Source organism: Trachypithecus francoisi, unplaced genomic scaffold, assembly GCF_009764315.1.
Source record: "Trachypithecus francoisi isolate TF-2019V2 unplaced genomic scaffold, Tfra_2.0 Lachesis_group13, whole genome shotgun sequence".
Classification (NCBI taxonomy): domain Eukaryota; kingdom Metazoa; phylum Chordata; class Mammalia; order Primates; family Cercopithecidae; genus Trachypithecus; species Trachypithecus francoisi.
This window is the reverse complement of record NW_022681458.1, coordinates 26,750,711-26,770,433: the sequence shown is the minus strand read 5'-3', so window position 1 is coordinate 26,770,433 and position 19,723 is coordinate 26,750,711. Positions and strand designations below refer to the sequence as shown.

At 34.2% G+C, this 19,723-nt stretch overlaps 2 protein-coding genes across 6 annotated transcripts in view; both read left to right on the top strand.

Moving 5' to 3' along the window:
- SPAG16 (sperm associated antigen 16) overlaps positions 1-1,463 on the top strand; it is a 1,188,211-nt gene extending 1,186,748 nt beyond the window's left edge. For all 3 annotated transcript variants that reach the window (XM_033230389.1, XM_033230390.1, XM_033230388.1), the window contains one exon: positions 1,098-1,463. In XM_033230389.1, coding sequence (XP_033086280.1) covers positions 1,098-1,273 — 176 coding nt within the window. In that variant the 3' untranslated portion in view covers positions 1,274-1,463. The remainder of the gene's footprint in view (positions 1-1,097) is intronic.
- A 492-nt stretch (positions 1,464-1,955) lies between these two features.
- VWC2L (von Willebrand factor C domain containing 2 like) overlaps positions 1,956-19,723 on the top strand; it is a 171,861-nt gene continuing 154,093 nt past the window's right edge. For all 3 annotated transcript variants that reach the window (XR_004441588.1, XM_033230387.1, XM_033230385.1), the window contains exons 1-2: positions 1,956-2,750; positions 5,065-5,534. Coding sequence is in view for 2 of the 3 variants with exons in the window: in XM_033230387.1 (XP_033086278.1) it covers positions 5,145-5,534 (390 nt within the window). In the remaining variant the exon portion in view is untranslated. The remainder of the gene's footprint in view (positions 2,751-5,064; positions 5,535-19,723) is intronic.

Here is a 19,723-nt window from a genome sequence, read left to right as displayed (position 1 = left end):
ACCTAGGGTGTCACTGTGAGCAAGTTACTTTGCCTTTCCAAGCCTCTATTTCTTCACCTACATAGAGGAGTTAATACTATTTTCTTTATCATTAGATTATTGTAAGGATCATACAGAATTATCCATATCAAGCACTAAATATGGTATCTATCACATTAAAAGAGTTTGATAAATTTTAAATGTTATTACTGGAACAATAATATGCCTTCTAAGTATGATTAAATAATCCCATGGATAGTAGTAATGTCATACTTATTTACACTAAGTACTGAGCTTATGTAAACATAGCCTATTGTTTTACTTACCTCCAAGTCCCATGATAGTTTGTTACTGGACTTCCTTAATAAAAATATTAATTAAAATTGGATCCCTGATTTGTTTTCACTCTGAGGAAATAAGCCACTAAAAATAAATGGTACAAAAATTATGCAAATACCCTGTGCTGTATTTAGCCATCTTATGTAACAAAATTTATAAAAAGTTGAATTCTAAGCTAGAGTAAAAACTCCCAAGTCATTTTGAAATGGAAATATTTATTTCCACTTCAGCTTCAAAAAAATATTTGTTGAGTTCATGAGTATCACAATTTTTACAGCAGGAATGTATATTGAGTTGTAAGTAATGATTAACATAATTATTATAAATAAGTTTAAAGAAGAATACAAATTTTAAAATACAAATTATCCATACACAGATATGTTTTTCCATAAATTTGGAAGTTTTGTCTTTTAAAACTTTTTAACATATAATTTATTTGAAAAAGAAAGTTGTCCTGCATAGTTGCTTTCAATCTCATCTCCTCAAAATGCTTTATTCATCACAAATATAAAAGAATAGTAGGACATTTGATGAAATCTGCATATAAAGGACGTAGACAATTAGGCTCTATGTCCCAATTCGAAAATTTTGTAATCTAATTATTGATGTGTCTTAATTTTGACTCAACTTATTTCTTATACCTACAGGAGCTACTTCATATTTAATAACTGACTCCTAACACAGAATCAGTGAAAAAAATAGAATGCTTCGTTGCTTATAAACGGTGAACACTTGAAATAAAACTTTGATTCATTCTCTCTCCTCTCTGTCTCCCTCAGGTCAAGTTTTAGCTCAGGCAAGTGGCAATGGTGTTATCCATTTGCTCGATCTTAAATCTGGGGAGATTCACAAATTGATGGGCCACGAAAGCGAGGCACACACGGTTGTGTTTTCTCACGACGGAGAGATTCTGTTTTCTGGAGGCTCTGATGGCACAGTTCGAACGTGGTCTTGACTGTCAGCACATCCCGCTGCAGAGGGCATTCCCTTTAAGGCTTGAAAATGCTTCCTGTAGTCCCAAACCAGCAAATAACTGGTTAAATGTGCCAGCAGGTAACATTTACAGTCTGCTTTAAAATATGCTTTGGACATATATTTTAGTGCGCATACTGTTACTAATAAAAAAAAACAAAACTTTATGCTCACCCATTTGTGTCAGAGTCTTTTTTCTGTCTCATTTTGATAAGAATTTAGAGACTCAGCATCTTTGCTAGGGGTTTTGAAAGAAACAGCTTTACAATGACGCCTAATGACAGACTAGATGAATTACAGGAGATTGATTTTTAATGTTAGAGAACAAACTGCAGGAAAACCTGGCTACTTTTTTTTTTTTTTTTAATCAGATCCAAGCTGCAGGACGACCTGAAGTTTAATCATGCAACACCGGGGAAGTCTTTCTGCCACCAAAGGGTCAAATAGAATCGACAAGCACACGTTTTCACAGATTGTTTGACAATGATTATGCTTTATCTATTAATAATAATCGGGGACTGCAGATGGCTTAAATCTAAATGCAAGCCTCTTCTGGAACTTTCATCTCTGCAGTCCATCCAAGAAAGCGTTAGGTGTAATTACAATTTTTTAGAAAAAAAAATTTAATTGTAATTTCAATGGAAATAAGTATCTCGCACGTAGAATGTCTTTACCCCTCCTAATGCACGCATCCGCTGTATAAAGTGCGACTGCTTGTAGAGCACTCTAGCCTCGTCTAAAGCAGCTCGGGGATTTCGACAGAGCTGGGTTCAGAAGCCAGTTGTTGGCGCTGTCCGTGGTGCTGAGGAATTCCCGGCTGCCGGCAGAATGAGCTCCAAATCAGCAATCTGCAAACTGCTCTTACTGATGCAGAAACCCAGCTAAAGTTGCTCCTTTCCTTCACGTCCACAGTTAGTATTTTCCGGTGTGTAACAGGGGATTCAAGCAACATACTGTGGATGATGGTGATGGTATTGCCAGCGGAGTGGGCTTTAAGCTACAGCATGCTGTTGCTGTTTGTGATCCTCCGAGCCTAGCCAAATCACCTCTACTGCCGTAGCAAACACTGTGTAAGTGAACTCATGTGTGGAAGAGGCGTAATCAGCCGGGAAATTTCATAGAAGGATCTAAGAAAATGCTAAAAATAAGTTCAACATGATTCTGCTACTGGGGTCTGGATTTCTACAGGACCAGCATTGCTTCTTGCTTTGAATTCTGAAGACAGGTCCAAAGCAAATTTCTTATGTGTTTCTGCTGTGTTTCTTTCTGGAAGGGCGGGAGACTGCTTCTTTACTGTGTTTTGAAATGGGAGGTAGACAGAATGGATTGCCTTTAATTCATGCCTAAAAATGTATTCTTTGGGTAATTAAAGAGGAACTGCTTTCTTAAAACATAGCTGACCTTTTAGTTCATTTTGGGCTGTGACCCCTACCACCACCATTAACCTCCAGAGTGATTAGGTAAGTGTATCTTATGACATGAGTTATGTTTGTTTTCTCAAAGAAATAGATGCAGTCATTTTAAATCATATATAGCAATATGGGGAGGAGGGAAAGTTAAGCTGGGAAGTGATTCTCAGTTTAGCAGTGTTTGCTTTCTTTATAAAAATCTTCAGGTAAACATTATATTTGATTTATCCCATGTTTCTTCTGTTAAATAAATAGTATCTTAAATTGTGCTAGGGCAGCTCAATTATGAAGGCTTTTTAAAAAATAGCCTAAGAACTTTGTTATATTGAAAATAAAATCTTGTTTTACCATGCAGATTTTAAGATATATTTCATATAATAAAAACATCTTTAATGTTTGTATAAAGTAGATATTACATTCCTATTTTTACCTCTAAGTTTACATTTACCATAACCTAACACATTAATGCCTACCTGTGGCTTACAAAGAGATCATTTTCTGTCTATGTCCCTTTGAGGCAGAATCATATGTGTATTTTATATGGCTTATCTTGCATGTGTTGACAGATATTGCTGGAATATTATAAGAAAGCACAGTAGCTTTCTTTTCCTCCAAGATAAACTTTCTAAATATATGATGTATAAATGCTTGCTTTAATTAGTAAATTATATTTATGCTTTTTCAGAAGCTTCTGTTATGTTTGTTATCTCTGTAGTAATTTGAGAGAAGAAAATGCTTTGTCAAAGGGAGCTTCCAGATTCCCAAGTAGAATTATAGGTTTGCATTTTCTTGTTCTGTCATGACTCATTATTTTTGACAGATTTTATAAGAAATCATCAGCTTTATTACCTACCCAAAGGGAATTCTAATATCAGAGGATATCAGAGGAATTCTAATATCAGCTTTCTCTGGAAAGAGGGCATACTACCTTCCATTTTACTATTATAGAATTTGCATATCTACCTTAAAATGCAAATATAATAGTTTATGAAGTTTCCTAATGTCATCTTTATCTTAAGTTATCATCTGTATATGTTAGACTGAAAAGAGATGATTTATCATTGCTCTTAATATAATCTGAAAATAAACCAATGTATAACATTAATAACTGACCTGAAAATGTCCTATATACAATCTTAGTGATATTGGCATTAAGCCAATAGCATTTAATAAACAAATGAGCTATTTGACAATACTTTTTCTTATTTATTACTCCCTAAACTCACAGTTTCCCCAGAGCCTCTGTGTGAGTTAGTTATTCTAAATATTTAAATAAGAGCCCACTCCCAACACTTCACATCAAGCACCAATACTAAGTGGAGTTTACAAGAGTCAGTGTCACAAAATTAGTAAGGCATATTTTCTATGAATGGTTAACACTTAATTACTGTTTTAAGCAACTTCCATAAACAATTTTATGCTGGCATCTTTGTGCAGATTGCATACATGCAAATATTTTTGACATTTCAAGAGTTATGTTTTCAAGATCTCATAAATTGTATTTATATTATATTGAAATATTTAATTTAAACAAATTACATATATACTAGATTCAAGTTACTGTGAAATAAATGTATAGATAGATCTTTCCTGCCCACTAGGAGCTTACTTCCTATGTAAAATAATGTGGACAATAATACAAATAAATTTGTTTTTAACACATTATTTTAAGCACATGGAATTCTCTTGTATTATTTATTATTTCAAATTTTCTTAAACACCATGGAATAGTTTTGTTGTTTTTGTTATCAACTATATTTCAAAAATCCAGATTCATGTTCACTGAAACAGGTAACTGATGTGGATACCACTGTTGTTCTTCAATTATGGGCATAAATAAGTAGGAAATCCTCTATAGCAGCTCCATCCTAAATATAATTTATATTCAACTGTTGGTTTATTCTCTTTCCTTTAGAATTAGATTTTTTCACACTAATCTCTTGAGTTGACACAGATAATTATAACATATGTTCCATCACTGACTAGTCCAGTTTAAAGAATAATAGAAAATGTGAGTTCAAATATTCTTGAGCTATTTATAAGTGACTCCTTGTAATCACCTTTTGGGGCTCAGTAAAACCATTTCTTTGCAATTTAGAAAAAGCCAGACCTTTGAAATTCAGAAGGAATATTCAAACTGAAGGTTCGTATATAAAATAATCCAAAAGGACAAATTTTAACGCATATATTGCAAAGTATCAACTCTCCAAACCTCACAATATGGCATAGATAGTTGCATCAACTTAGTCTATTTGAGGCCTTCGTATCTTCAAATTGATCCCAAACAGTTTAAGAGCATGGGCTTAAATGAATCTATCTTCATTTTATATATGTCAAATTATTCTTTTTAAATATTTATTTTCAGCCTACCCCTCTTGTATTCCCATGGAAGGAGCTGAGTGTATTTAAAATTAGGAGTACATCCAGAAGTCTTTGAAGAGGGGGATGGCTCTTCATATTCATGAAGCTTGCATACTTCTGTTGGTCATCCCTGGATTGGTCACCTCTGCTGCTATCAGTAATGAAGACTATCCTGCTGATGAAGGTGACCAGATCTCCAGTAATGACAATCTGATCTTTGATGACTATCGAGGGAAAGGGTGTGTCGATGACAGCGGCTTTGTATACAAGTTGGGAGAACGATTTTTCCCCGGGCATTCCAACTGTCCATGTGTCTGTGCTCTAGATGGACCTGTTTGCGACCAACCAGAATGCCCTAAAATTCACCCAAAGTGTACTAAAGTGGAACACAATGGATGCTGTCCTGAGTGCAAAGAAGTAAAAAACTTCTGTGAATATCACGGGAAAAATTACAAAATCTTGGAGGAATTTAAGGTATGCGTTACCCTCCATATTTATTGAATATCAACTTTTCATACCACGTGCTTAGTATATTGCTACATTAAAGTCAGAGTTGGAAAAATGTACTTTTAAATTTCCCTTTAAATTACAGCAATTTGATTCTAATTACCATAAGTAGCACCATGGTCAACAAATGGCTAATTGATTTGCTGATTGTATTTGTTAAGTTTCACAATAACCTTTCTTTGTTTCCCAGAAGTATCTGGGCATACCTAACACCTTTTATTTTTGCCCTTAAACATTTCTTCTCTGTTATTACAAAATATGTTTTCTGAGGGGAAGAGTTTTGTGTATAGTGTGTCTCCTAAATTAATTTTTAAATTGTGTCAGTTTTGTGTGTGTGTTGCTTATTAGCCTATATTTGAAGTCATTTAACAATATAGTCTAGAATCATTTGTTTATTGTGTGGAAAAGCTGCAGAGATACACTTCTTAGCTGTGGTCCTCATATCAAGAAAATGCATTGGGCCTACTTATTGTCAAGCAAGATCCCCGTTCTGTTCTCTGCTCGCTGGATTTTTTGCTTACAGGATTCCACAGAGAACTGAATTTTTATCACAATCCAAGTCAAGAATAGTAAAAAAGACTGTAATTTTTTTCAGCCTACATGGTATTTTTTAGTTTTTCTTTTATGCTTGTGTCATATTTTCAAAGTAGCTTAGAGTTCATTTTTATCCCTTATTGGACTTTCTTTTCTCCAATGGGTAGTTTTAATTGGGATATCCTACAAGCGTGATCTGAACTCTGAAGGTATGAATACATGAAAAATGTCCACCTTAAATGTAATGGTATTTTGTGCCTGTAGTGTCTGTCATACTGGTGGCTTTATACAAAATGTTCCCATCTCATCTAACCAAGTTCTGTGACAAGTGCTCAGAACCTTAGAGGTAAAAGTAGATATAGCTAGTTTTCAGTGTGGGTGTTTATGTATGAGAGAAGACATTTCCATTACTAACACTGACCCAACTTCTCTCACCACAAGAGTCAAATGGTGCCAGAAATCAGTATGTAGAAAAAAGGTCTCAACTGATCATCATTAGTGTAATCTGTGTATTCATAGTTAATTGTATTTGATTCATTATTAACCAGGAATGAACCAGGTTATGTGTTCAAGCCAGTTCTGATTTACCCAAGAATACCCAGTCATAGAAAATAGATTCCTTAGGACAAAAGGGAAATTTTAATTATGACATTCGACTTTCTTAGATGTGTTATTCTCAACTTTTGTCTTTCGTGTATTATTTTATTGCACAAAATTAAGAAGTAAAAACATGAGAGTCTAGTAAAAGTATCATTGTTGACACCAAATAATGGTTGAGAGCATAGTACATTTATTAATGGTTTTATATCTCTAAAATATTGTATATACTTTGACATTACCTATTTTTAATTTCATCTTAATGGAAGTAAGTAGAAGTACTCAACACATTTGATTCTAGGCATGGTTCTATAGTCATATCACCCTTTTCTAACATGTGTTTATATCTAGAGTAGAACACAAAAAGGTATTGTAGGAACAGCATTTCATAACTGGCACAAATAAAAATATAAGTTTCTGAGATTTATATACTTTGGTAATCCATATTTAATGAAGAAAAAAGATTGTCTAATTAACTATTTAAAATGCTATCATTTTCCCCTCTATTTATTAGATTTCACTACAATGGTACAGCTATGTTACCATGTCAAACAATATAGAGATATTTAAAGAAAAAGTTAATAATTTCTGTACCCCTTCTAGTTATAACCCTACTATAATCTAATTAATCCCTACTACTTCTTTCCTAATGTATGATCCATTAATATGCACAGCTTTTTCACCTTGCTTTTTGTGTCATAAAATTTTTGATGTGATTTTTAAAATAATAGATATCACTTTTTTTAACAAGAATTTTGAATCATAAAGAGCTTTAGAGACTATATAGGGCAAATGTACAAGAATGAGAAACTGAGACCAGTTTTGAATAAATTACGTATCCAAAACTGTCAAGTTATTTACCTTAATTCTAAATGCTGCCATTCTAACAATACTATATGATCTCTCAAAGCACTTTGTCACTAAGGTCAGATAGACCTGAATTCGAATCCTGAATTCATCACTTGGATATAAATTTTTGAATGGAGTTCTTAAACTTTTTGATCCACAGTGGTATTGACTATAAAATAGCCATTGTAATAATCACTTCCCTTGGAAGGAGAGGTTGGAAATTCTTAATGACATATAATTTCTCTAAAGTCACTAACCTTGTGATGACGGGTACACAATAGGTATTAAATAAATGGTTGTCCCCTCCTTCTTAACTCTAATATCCAGGGATTTATTCTAAATTCTAAATTCCTCTATGGCTTTGCCTACATTTTATAATGAAAGTTTAACTTTAAAAGACTTTCAAATGAAGAATTATAATAGCTTTTTAAAATGCTCTACTTATCCATATGAACCATATAACTCTAAGTAAATATTAGCCATAATCTGTCACCTTGATTCTCTTCCAACTCAGCTTGCAAGGAACAAGTCATTAATTATTAAAGATGCATAAAACTTTCATATAATAATGCTGATATGTTAATTAGGGAGGTTGTGTTATGAGATTTTACATTTAATATATTCATCCAACAAGCATTTATCAGACTGTTCAGTAGATAAGATACTATAGACGTACTTACATTTTAAAGTAGGATATCCAGAAACCAAAATCTCTGCTCACAAGAAAGACATGATTGATGTGAAGAGAGAAGGGGAAAAAGCAGGTAAAAAGTTAAGTATATGATTATAAAATCCCATTGTAACTCCCAAGAGATTGTGATGTCAGAAGCTTATCAACACAGTATGAGGCTAGGTTAAGCAAGAGACTTGTCTTCAGGATGCTCACCCTATACACCTTGTAGAGTTGCCTGTTCTTTAAGAAGTACTTGAAATTGATCTGGGGAGACTGAAACTCCAAGGAGGAACTGCTGGAGCAAATTCAGAGACTGGGATGAATACAATGTGCAAAGAGGACCGAGATGGGTATAATTGGAAGCTAGCTATGACTAAAAGGCTATCCTAGTAAGAGTTAACGTCACATATGTGTCGGTGGACAGTGGATGGAAGGGCCTTGAATGCTGGGCCAAAATATTTAGAATCATCTGAAGAATAACATGAAATAAAGTGCAGATTGTTCTGCACATAGATGACCTAGTTATACATAAATAAAAACGAATGTCCTATATCCAAGCACAGAATTGAATAGAAGTAAAGGGAAATCAATAGTGGAGGAAGGAAGTCTGTTGCAGAAAAAAAGAGAATGAGGTGCATAAGGACAAAGACATTCAGGACAGTTTTCAGGATAAAATCTAATTTCCCTACTGTAGCCTAGATTCTACTCATCAACCTCTCCAAATCCCTCAAACTCTTGGTGACTTTTCTTCCCTGTGTGTTTGCACTGCTGTTCCACAGTGTGGAACACTTTTTCAATGTTGCTCCCTGTTTAAATCCTACTGGACTACTTCAAGGCTCCATTTAAATCTCACCTCAACTGGAAACCCCTCTCTGTCTGTCCTACCTCTTATCTCCCACACTGTATCACTCCTTCCATATGTTCTCACGGCCTGCTGCACACCATCATTACAAGAACAGTAGCTGTTGTCTGATACTGTAAAGAGCTTTATGTATATTATAACACATTTTATAATAACACTGTAAGAATTATACTTTTATTAGCACTGTTTTACAGATAAGAAAACTGAAGCAGCAGAGTGTAAGTAACTTGTCCAAGACCATACAGCTGGAAAGAGGAAAAAGTAGGACTCCAAGCCAGGCAGCTTGGCTGCGGAATCTAAGCTCCTTACCACTTCTACTGTTCTATCCCACAGCAATAATGTAATACATCACACTGCAATCATATTAAATCATATGAAATATAATGTGAAATAATATCATGTGAAACCACTTGTCTCTTCCATTAGTCATTGAACCCTTTGAGGCTAGGGACACTGTTTTATCTTTTCCCTTCTATTCCCAACACCATATGAGCTACGTAACAGTCATTCAATACATTTTTTGATGAGTAGCATACCAGGTCAAATTGTAATCAAACTTACAGGATAAAGAACTTAGAATTTCTTTAGAATGATTTAGTTTCTGTTTATGTGTTGATAACTTCATTTTAATTAAAGAAGCACTGAAAGTTGAGATGAAAAATACTCTTTGGGCAGTTAAAATGGCACACATTGTTCTCTTATGATAAGAGTGCCTATTTTCATCCTGCCTTTACTTTCTTCCTCGCTTGACCCCTTCCTCACCAAGGGTTGTCTTGGATTCTGTCTCCATCCCAGCATCGCAATGACTACCCAGTGTTTTAGCTGTATTGTCTCACCCAGTGCAGTTGCAAATCGTAGGTCACATTTCAGTATTTTCTGATCACCAAATTCAAATGTAAATTGATCCACATGTGTCACCTGATAGGAAAACTAATGTCATTTATAAAGGTTGTGGAGTTTTTATTTCATTTACTGATGCAAGCTTTGAAAATGAATTTCTCTCTACTCTTTTTGAAAACTCTAAATTCTCCGGTGTTCTGGTAATATTGTATTAAGATAAAGGTCACTGTATAGTAGGTTCTCTCATCTTTCTTTCATGTGCACCCGGGCGATATGACACTGGAACCTACTTTTTGAGAAATAAAGCATATCAATAATAAATTATAATAGCAGTTTCTACCAGAAAAAGTTCATTGGAAATGTAGGCTTAACTATCTTATGCTGAGTTTCTCAAAGCAAGAATTTATTTTGCTCAGTATTTTTATAACTCTGATTCTGCTAGAATTAGCCTTTTTGACTATTTCCTTATACTTTAGAACTTGTACTGATTTAGTTATAGGTCATACACTGAAGGTTATACTACATGCAGCTGAAAGAAATCTCTCAGCTTTTGCATAGCTTGTTTTATTTTAAAGTGATTTTCCGCAGTCAATTCCCAGTGTCCCTAATTCAGGATTTGGATTTACCCAAGACCAGCTCTTCCCTGCTGACACTGACCTTTGTGTTTTTCCCACTATGGGCCAAAGACAGTGAACCAGGTCTCTGAATTGTATATTTGAAAGGTACAGTGTGAATATTTTTTGAAGTCGAACATCTTATGGGTTTGTTGTTGCTTTTATAAAAATGAGCATGTTTTCATGACGCCAAGTTTTTGCCCTGAATTTTATACTTAATATTTAAATCTCAAGAGACTAAAAGGGGACCAGCCTGGCCAACATGGTGAAACCCTGTCTCTACTAAAAATACAAAAATTAGCTGGGCACGTTGGCAGGCACCTATAGTCTCAGCTACATGGGAGGCTGAGGCAGGAGAATTGCTTGAACCCGGGAGGCAGAGGCTGCAGTGAGCAGAGATCACGCCACTGCACTCCAGCCTCGGCAACAGAAGGAGACTCCGTTTCAAAAAAAAAAAAAGAAAAAAAAGAAAATTAAGCAGTGGGATTATTTTTCCAAATCATTACACTCATAAAAAATGTTGATGCCAATATGGATTTAGAATTGATTTGCCCTTTAATGGGTATATTCACATAGAGATAAAATTTTCAACCTTCTCATTAATAGGTGCTACATCATTAATGTCCAATATTGTAAAATTAAATCTTTAAAAACGTTTGAGTGGGAAGAATTTTGGAATTCAGATTTGGAAGAGTCATTTGATGTCTAGTTGTTTTTTTAATATGGAGAAGAAAATGGAAGGCAACATGTTCTAGGAGCTGAGGACCAGATTTATGAAAGAACAGGGAAAACCAGAGGCTGTAGAGAGATATCTCATTTGAGGGGACTAACAGGTAGGTAACACTTCGCACAGCACAATTCACTTCCCCCTACCCACTTACCCACCTGCCATTTCTGTCTATGAAAAGCACAGGAACTAAGTCAGATGTTTACACAAGGCAAAGGAGTACAAAAAGCATATTTTTGAAGTATGAAGCCTGTATTTGTTTTAATAACAGAGAAATCAGTGGATTGTGAGAATATAGGTGCAGTTTTTAAAGAATTTTATACAAAAGAGAGTTTTCACTTCTCAACAAATGGGTAGTTGAGTCACCAGTGGCATTTTTAAGATACTATCCCAAGAAAGAACTAGAAAGCCTCATGATTTTATGCGGCAAAGATAATTGGGGATCTTTGTAAAGAGGTTGAGAAGATTAATTCCATAATTATTGGCTCTACAAAATGCAGTTTCTGTTTTGCAGAGCATGTTGTGGCTTTTAACATTAAAATGGCTTTGAGTGAGTTAAAAGGAATGCCTTCCACTTTCAAGTTGCTACAAAATAACAGTGATTGAGACCTTACTGTTGCTTATCTGAGGCTCAGCCTCAGCATGCAGAATGAGTGGGTTCAAAGTGGATATTCTCAAAGGGGGATTCCCATCTTTGTAAGTAACCGGGGAACCTTTAATTTTTATACTCTCTGAGTGATTTCATTTCCGAGATTAGAAGTCAATTTCATTTTAAAAATTTATAATGTTCATTGCACACTTTGTGCACTCACAAAAGTACACAAAGTTTTTTGCACTCACAGAAGTACATGACAGCTAGGAAAAAAATCAAATTTTAAAAATAGTTTATTTTTTTTTAAATTCCATTGATAATTGAGTGTTATCCTTTTCATATTAAGTACTTTCTAAAATAGAGTAGAATTATAAGAATAAATGGCTTCCAAATTAATTCCCAAAGGAGTGAATTAGCTCATTTGCAGTCAGAATTACAGTCTCTTACTTTACATTTTAAGAGAATTTATGGTCAGCTAGCCCTTTCACTAGTTATACATAGGAGCAGTTTTTCGTACTTACTTACCAATATTTATTGCCGTCCTTCATATTGGAAGATGCCGCTGTTAATGGTGATAACCGTGTGACAAGCATGACTACCGAGATTTGTGACTGGGCTTCTGCGCCCTGTGCACATTGGGAGATCGGCGTTGATTTGCAGCCACATCTGAGATTTGCGGAGCTTGTCACTGTTAGTGACTACCCCAGACTTGAGGTCAGTCATCAGTAGTTTACAGACATGATTGCCCATTCCTTACTGACTCATCAATATTGAGAGAAGATGAAGCTGAAAAAAAGAATGACCTGGTAGTCTCCCTTCCAAATTTTAACTCCACCTGTACAAGGTTTTGGATATGTTAAAAAACAATCGCCTATTCTTAATTGTTTTTCCTCACCAAAAGATAGAATTGGTTAATAGGGTGATATGAACAAGCATAATTTTTTTTTTCTATTTCCTACATCTTATTTCATAACACGGGCCTACATATCTTTGGCAAATTTTGCAGATTAATTTATAATCTCTATAATCTAGATTTTAATTGCTCCATACACACATTTGGGTGTGTGTGTGTTAAACTGGAGGGAGCAAGAGTGTTCTTCCTTTAAGAAAATCTTATTTTAAGATTATTTAAATCTTTTGTTCCTACTTCTTAATCACCATGAACATATCTTCACTTTGTTTTGTTATGCTGCATCTTGATTTATACATGAGGCAGTGTGTTTTATGAAGGACAGCACAAGAAAAACCTATCAGAGTATTTTTTAGTTGTCTTTTAGGGAAGCGTTTGAAACAAATAACTAAGAGGAGAGTTGAAGTGATCAATGTCGTTGCTTTCTCAAACAATAGGCATTATTAATTGAGAACTGGCTTATTTTAGAGTCTATACTTTGGGTTTTATCATCACTACTGATTAGCATCAGTAATTTCAGTCTAACACACTTTCATTGTTGATTTCCTTGCCTCTAGCCTGCCGTAGAGCATATCACAATAAAGCCATCTTTGCAAAAATTTAATGACATCATGGAAATAGTGAATAAAGTACTAAAGTGACAAGAAAGATCATTCAGTTCTTGAAAAAGTTTTCAAGTGACATTATTCTATGGCTGCATAAAGTTGTCTGCAGTGTATAAACATGCACTGAACACAACTCTTAATTTTCCCATTATGTCACATAACCATGAACAAAACTTGATATACTTTTATTCTATCTATAGAATTGATACAATAATGAGACCATATATGTCTTATGAAGGATATGTAGTATTGAAGATTTGAAGATTATAGTATTACATATCAATTTATAACAATTACCACTGCTCAAAAGGTTTTTTTTTAATTAAACATTATTGGGTTGGGATTTTGAGTAATTTTTGTTTTAGTATTTACCTTTCACTACCATTGTTACATCTTGGTTTGGGATTTTATTTCTAGTATCTGCATTTATATAAATTTTTCTGTTTGTAAAAAGGCAGGCATTATGGTTTCTTTTTCATAGTCTAGGTCCTTTCTACTTTTGAGCACTGACCATAGAATTTTAGATCTGAAATAGCACTTTGAAATTATTTTATCTAACTCCCTTATTTTAGAGGTGATAAAAGAAAGACCAACAGAAACTTAGTGATAACACCATAATGGCACAGCTCATTATTTGCAAAGGCAATATTAATATATCACTTTCCTGTGATCTTTTTTCTATATTTTACTACCTTCAGGTTTAACAGAAAAATGCCAGCGCATTGCATCTTCTTTTCCAATAAATATGTTGGATGCAATGATTTGTCTCAGCCAATTGTCTATAGAAATGTGATATGAGGACCTATCACCATGACAACACAGAGTTACAAGTAGACAAGAACAATAAAATATTGGCATATCAGAAATCAGTCTTTGATACAGACTGAGTACAATTTGTGAAACTAGCCTAAGTTTCCAAAGGCTGTAATAAAAATGGGGCCCATTGTCTAAAACAGAAAAATTATGTATTTAAACCAAATAATATAAGCCAAAATAAAATTAAAATATATTACATTAAACATTACCTATTTATTTTCACTGAGACTACTTTGTACTTGGATGTAACAAAGGAGCAAAATTAGCTGTGCTTACTCATGCATTTTGACGGTTTTAGAAAATGAAGACCCATTTTTTTTTTTCACTTAGCAAACTCTCACCTCTCACTAGATGGCAGGAATGGAGTGTGCAAAATAGATGACATATGCAGAAATCTCTAATTCTGTGGCATTAGAACAACCACAACAAAAATCTCTAAACTGACCGATGATCAATATCATCTAAGGAAGGAATGTTGCAAAAATTCAGATTCCTTCACCTTTCCATCTTAAATTCCAATTTAAATCATTTAAATCTATGTTATTCTAAAGGTTCTGAGATTATTATAATTCTCAGCAGGGTTTGGGAATCACTGGTATAATTCAGCCTTTTCTAGATTGTTTTCTAAGGAATACTAGAATCTTGTTTTCTAAGGAATACTAGATTCTTCATAAGGATTTCAATGATTTTTCATGGTCAAATAAATTTGAGAAATGATGCATCCTTTAACCTCTCTTGGAAATGAGCAGTACACGTTAGTATACTGAGACTACTTGAGCATATTGGAAAGTAGGTTTTTTTGAGAGTTAGTCTGTAGAGTTCAACAGCTGAGAACTCAAAAGTGTGGTGAAAACTGGATTTTAAAGCAGACCCTACCACTTACCCAGCCAACTGACCTAGGACATACTGCTTTACCTCTTTATGTCTCCATGTACACATCTATAAAAGAGAGATCATAGTAGATAGTACTTGGCATACACCACGTGATTTATAAAAACTACCTGACATTTTTACTACTATTACTATTAATACTAAACTATATTTAATCCAGAATTTCACAAATTTATGTGACAGTAGAACACTTTTTTTTTCTCAGAACATTTATTAACATCTTAAAGTTCACAAAAGTTCAGTGAAACACAGTTTAAGAAATATTTTGCTAATGATTCAAGATAGGATAATTCCTTTATTTGATTTTTATGGGCAGTTAATGATGAAAATCTATTTTTTTCTCAGCTTATCTTTTAGTATATATATTTTTTTAGTTCCCAAAATTGTATTTAATGTGATTATTTATGGAAATTTATTAATTTGTGTTACAAAAAACAAGTTAGTTGAAAATGACTTTTTAAAAAAGAGTGGTAATATCAATTACAAATAATGGATTATCTAAGACAAGGGTCAACACACTATGCTCCATGAGCCAGATCCAGTTCACAATCCACTTTGTTAATAAAGCTTTATTAAAACACAACCATGCTAATTCAGTTGCATATTGTCTATGGTTGCTTTTAGAATGTTCCAGGCACTGTATGACCCACAAAATCTAAAATATTTACTATTTGGCCTTCTATAGAAAAGGTTTTGCTGATCCTTGCCTAATCTAAAATCAGATATTCTTCCCTTTCTACTTCTGTCAAACTGTGCTGTCACCAAATCCTTCTAACTTGCACTCTTGAAGGTTACAGTCATTTGGGTACTGGTGGTTATCAGTTCTCTTTCGGCAGTGCGTGGTCTCAGGGATCTCTTCTCACACAAGTAAATTTCAAAAAGCCTGTAGATTTGCCTATTTTAAATGTATACATACTTAACAGCAGGCATGTTAAGTCCTATTTCTCTGCATTCCTGACTCAGAAGAGTATAGCTTTGCTTTTTGCACTGATGTGGTATAACTTAATAATTTTCCATTTTCTGAAAATTCTCAAATAAAACAGATAAAGATTAATTTTTTATCTTTTTTATATCACATGTGTTCTCTTTTGATAAGCCAAAAAGTTGTCTTTAATATAATAGATATACTCAGGATTATATTAAGTGAAAACATGTATACATTATTTCTGCTTACTTAGGTACTCAGTCTATTACCACATTTTTAAAATCAGCTTACCTAGACAATCCATAGTTTGATCCCATTAAATAAATATCCCTTTCATATAGAGAAGTGGTAGATCTTGTGGGCTGTACCAAAATACGGAAGACAGAAATCTGACCCTCAGGTGCTCCTAGTCTATCTAAAGGAATAATACAGGTACCATAGATGACAAGTGGCTTGTGATGACTGCTCTAGGAACTCAGATGAAGAAAGAATTCAGACTGGGCATGGTGGCTCACCCCTGTAAAACCAGCACTTTGGGAGGCTGAGGCAAGCAGATCACCTGAGGTCAAGAGTTTAAGACCAGCCTGGCCAACATGGTGAAACCCCGTCTCTACTAAAAATAAAAAGATTAGCCTGGCATGATGGTGGGTGCCTATAGTCCCAGCTACTTGGCAGGCTGATTGAACCCCGGAGGCAGAAGTTTCAGTGAGCCAAGTTCCAGCCATTGCACTCCAGCCTGGTTGACAGAGCGAGACTTTCTCTCAAAAAAAAAAAAAAAAAAAGTAATTCAAAAAAATGCAAACATAAAGGTAAAGCCTAGAGAAACGGTGTCAACCTGAGTGACAAGAGCATAGGGTATAGAGAGTTAGAGAGAAATAAGAGTGAGGCGGAAGCATAGGACCAGTTCACAGCATGAATGCTAGGCTAAGGAGCTTGGGTCAAAGTCTGAACTGAGTAGACAGCCACCAAAGGGCTTAGATCAAAGAAGCAACAAGACTAGATTTGTGCCTGAAACAAACACCAATAATAGTTGGCAATTTCATTAAGTATGTTGCACATGTATTTCCTTATTAAATTATTGAATCCTAAAATATTTTCACTCCCATTTCACAAATGAGAAAACTGAGATTCAGAGAAATTTGTGCTTTTGTCTTTGTCTTATAAATGGAGATCATCAAACTTGACAGATCAAGAAAGGTCTTCTAACTCTAACTCTGATGTTTTCTCTCGTATCTTATCAGCTTTGATTAATTCACTATGAACATTATGCAAGTAATGTGGTAGAGATACTGTAGTTTTCATTTTGGGTGTATATATTTCCTATATTGTTGAATGTGTTCAATTATAAGTCTATTTCATGTTTAGTCCCCTCTTTTTCACAGAAATGTGGCACATTGCTAACATAAGGAAAATTCTTTTCCTGCTCCAGATTTATAGGGCTTGATTGGTTTCATTTTAAAAAGCTCCCACTGTCAAAAGAAGTATGCTTCCAAGGCACATTCCTATCCATTTAAAAAACAAACTGCATTCTGAATGCAGCGAGGATTGGCCAGGATTATTTTTGCCAATTTAGAGATTAAAAACACAATTCTAAATCAGTGAAATACAAATTTTTAAAAAAGAAAATACAAAACTTGTTAATGATTCTTGCAGTCTTAGAAATGCAGACTTCTGCCATTGTAAAAACTCATGATGATGACCAAATGAACTCATGTTTTATAGTGAGAAGAGCTACAGCTCTCTAATACTTCACTTACTTTCACTGCATGTTAGCTTTATTGCTCTCTCCTAAATATGACAGAGAAAAAAATAAAATTGTTCAGTGTAACTTTAATTTTCCCCCAACATTAAAAATAAAATCCTGCTAAAATTGCAAACCTTTGACTGCTGAGATGTAGAAAGCTTCATTAGAGACAAAAAGGAGAATCAGAGAATTTTTCTTTTGTTAATGAGACTCTAGGACATTCACATTGAAACTAAAAGATACTTAAATCAAGACTCCAAAAACTGTGAGCTAAAGTTACCCTGTTAAAAATCTGTTTTTGGCAAGATTCTGATTAAAGATTGAAGTTTCATCTCTGTAAATAAGAATCTAATTAACTATCTAAAAATACTGTCCAATGCCATTCTCAATCGAACCACAATTTGAGTGCAAACACTGCTGTGTTTTAGAGATGTAACACAGATTGCTTTCAAAACTCTGAAAGATGTACAATTGTCCCTAGGTGTCTGCAGAGGATTGGCTCCAAATCCTCTCCAATACCAAAATCTGCAAATACTCTGTAAACTGTAAGATACAAATTTCTTACATAAAATGGATTAGTATTTGCATATAGCCTATGCACATTCTCACATACACTTTAAACTATTTCTAGATTACTTCTAATTTCAAATACAACGTAAATGCTATGTGGTAGTTTGTTATACTGTATTGTTTAGTAATAATGGTAAGAAAAATAGTCTGTAAATGTTTAGTACAGACAACCATCCATTTCCTCTCCAGTACAGTATTTTTGATTCACAGTGGGTTGAATTCATGCATATGAAACCCACTGATATGAAGGGCTGACTGTATCTTTTATAAATTCAACATTTCAAATAATTCATAATGAATATCATTATGCCATAATTTTATAAAAATAAGTTATAACTAATATGCTCCCTTGAGGAATACACAGCCATTGCAAATGGACAAAGAGTGGGGAAGGAAACTCTGTTGAAGTTGAAAGCTATGATGGCAATCATAGTCATGTAATCAGTGCCTCATCATTTACATGCGCTTTCACATATTATATAATTTAGTCTCAAAACAATCCAATGAGAAAACTAGAGTACTCTTAATATTATATTATTAACTCTATCTTGCAAATGCTCAAGAGGTTTAAGTAACCTGTCCAAGGTAGAAGAGCAAGTAGCATCTCATGCCAGGATTTCAACTACAAATGTGCTTATTTCACATTATCATATAGCCAAGTTCCACTGGGTGATAGCACTAACAATTTTTATATGTAGTTACAAAATTATCCCTGCTTCTGTCATACCTTGTCCCAAAGTTATACACTAAAGCAGAGAGGTTTATCAAGAAAGTACTCAGTCAAGATTTTTTAAATTAAAATATGCTTTCATGTTACTGCCTATAAGCCATCTCAATATATTTTTGTGGAGTGAGGTAAGCTATGAACTAAGCATCCAATAATGAACTATCAAATTCAGTAGGAAATTACTGTTTGGACTTTAAAAATTAGAAATATATTTCAATACCAGCAGTTATAAAGTACTTATTATTATTACATTTTAATTACTCTTTCTTCATAACCTGTCAAAGTATGACATCAGCAAATAGTAAATGAAGAAAAAATTTCAATTTTTAGAAAATCTTTGCACAGAGACAGTGGCAAAAAAAAAAAGTGGGGAGGGGGAGTTCCTGAGAAATAATCTGATGGGCACTTCCAATACAAATGGGTTGGTTGTTCCAGGGTGATAACTCCCATCCCTTAGACCCTAAAAGGCCTTGAATTCAGTGTCATCCACACACTTTTAGCAGGCTGTTATGGCTCTTTCTCTTTTCTGTTATCACTTCCTTTCAGTGTTTTCTGAAGAATAGGCCAGGTCGTATTCATCTCCTATGATTCTTTCAGGCTGTAGAATTCTCACAGTGATGTACTCTTCCCCAACCATATGTGACCTTGCTTTATTGCTCTTGTAGGTGACTGATTCTTTG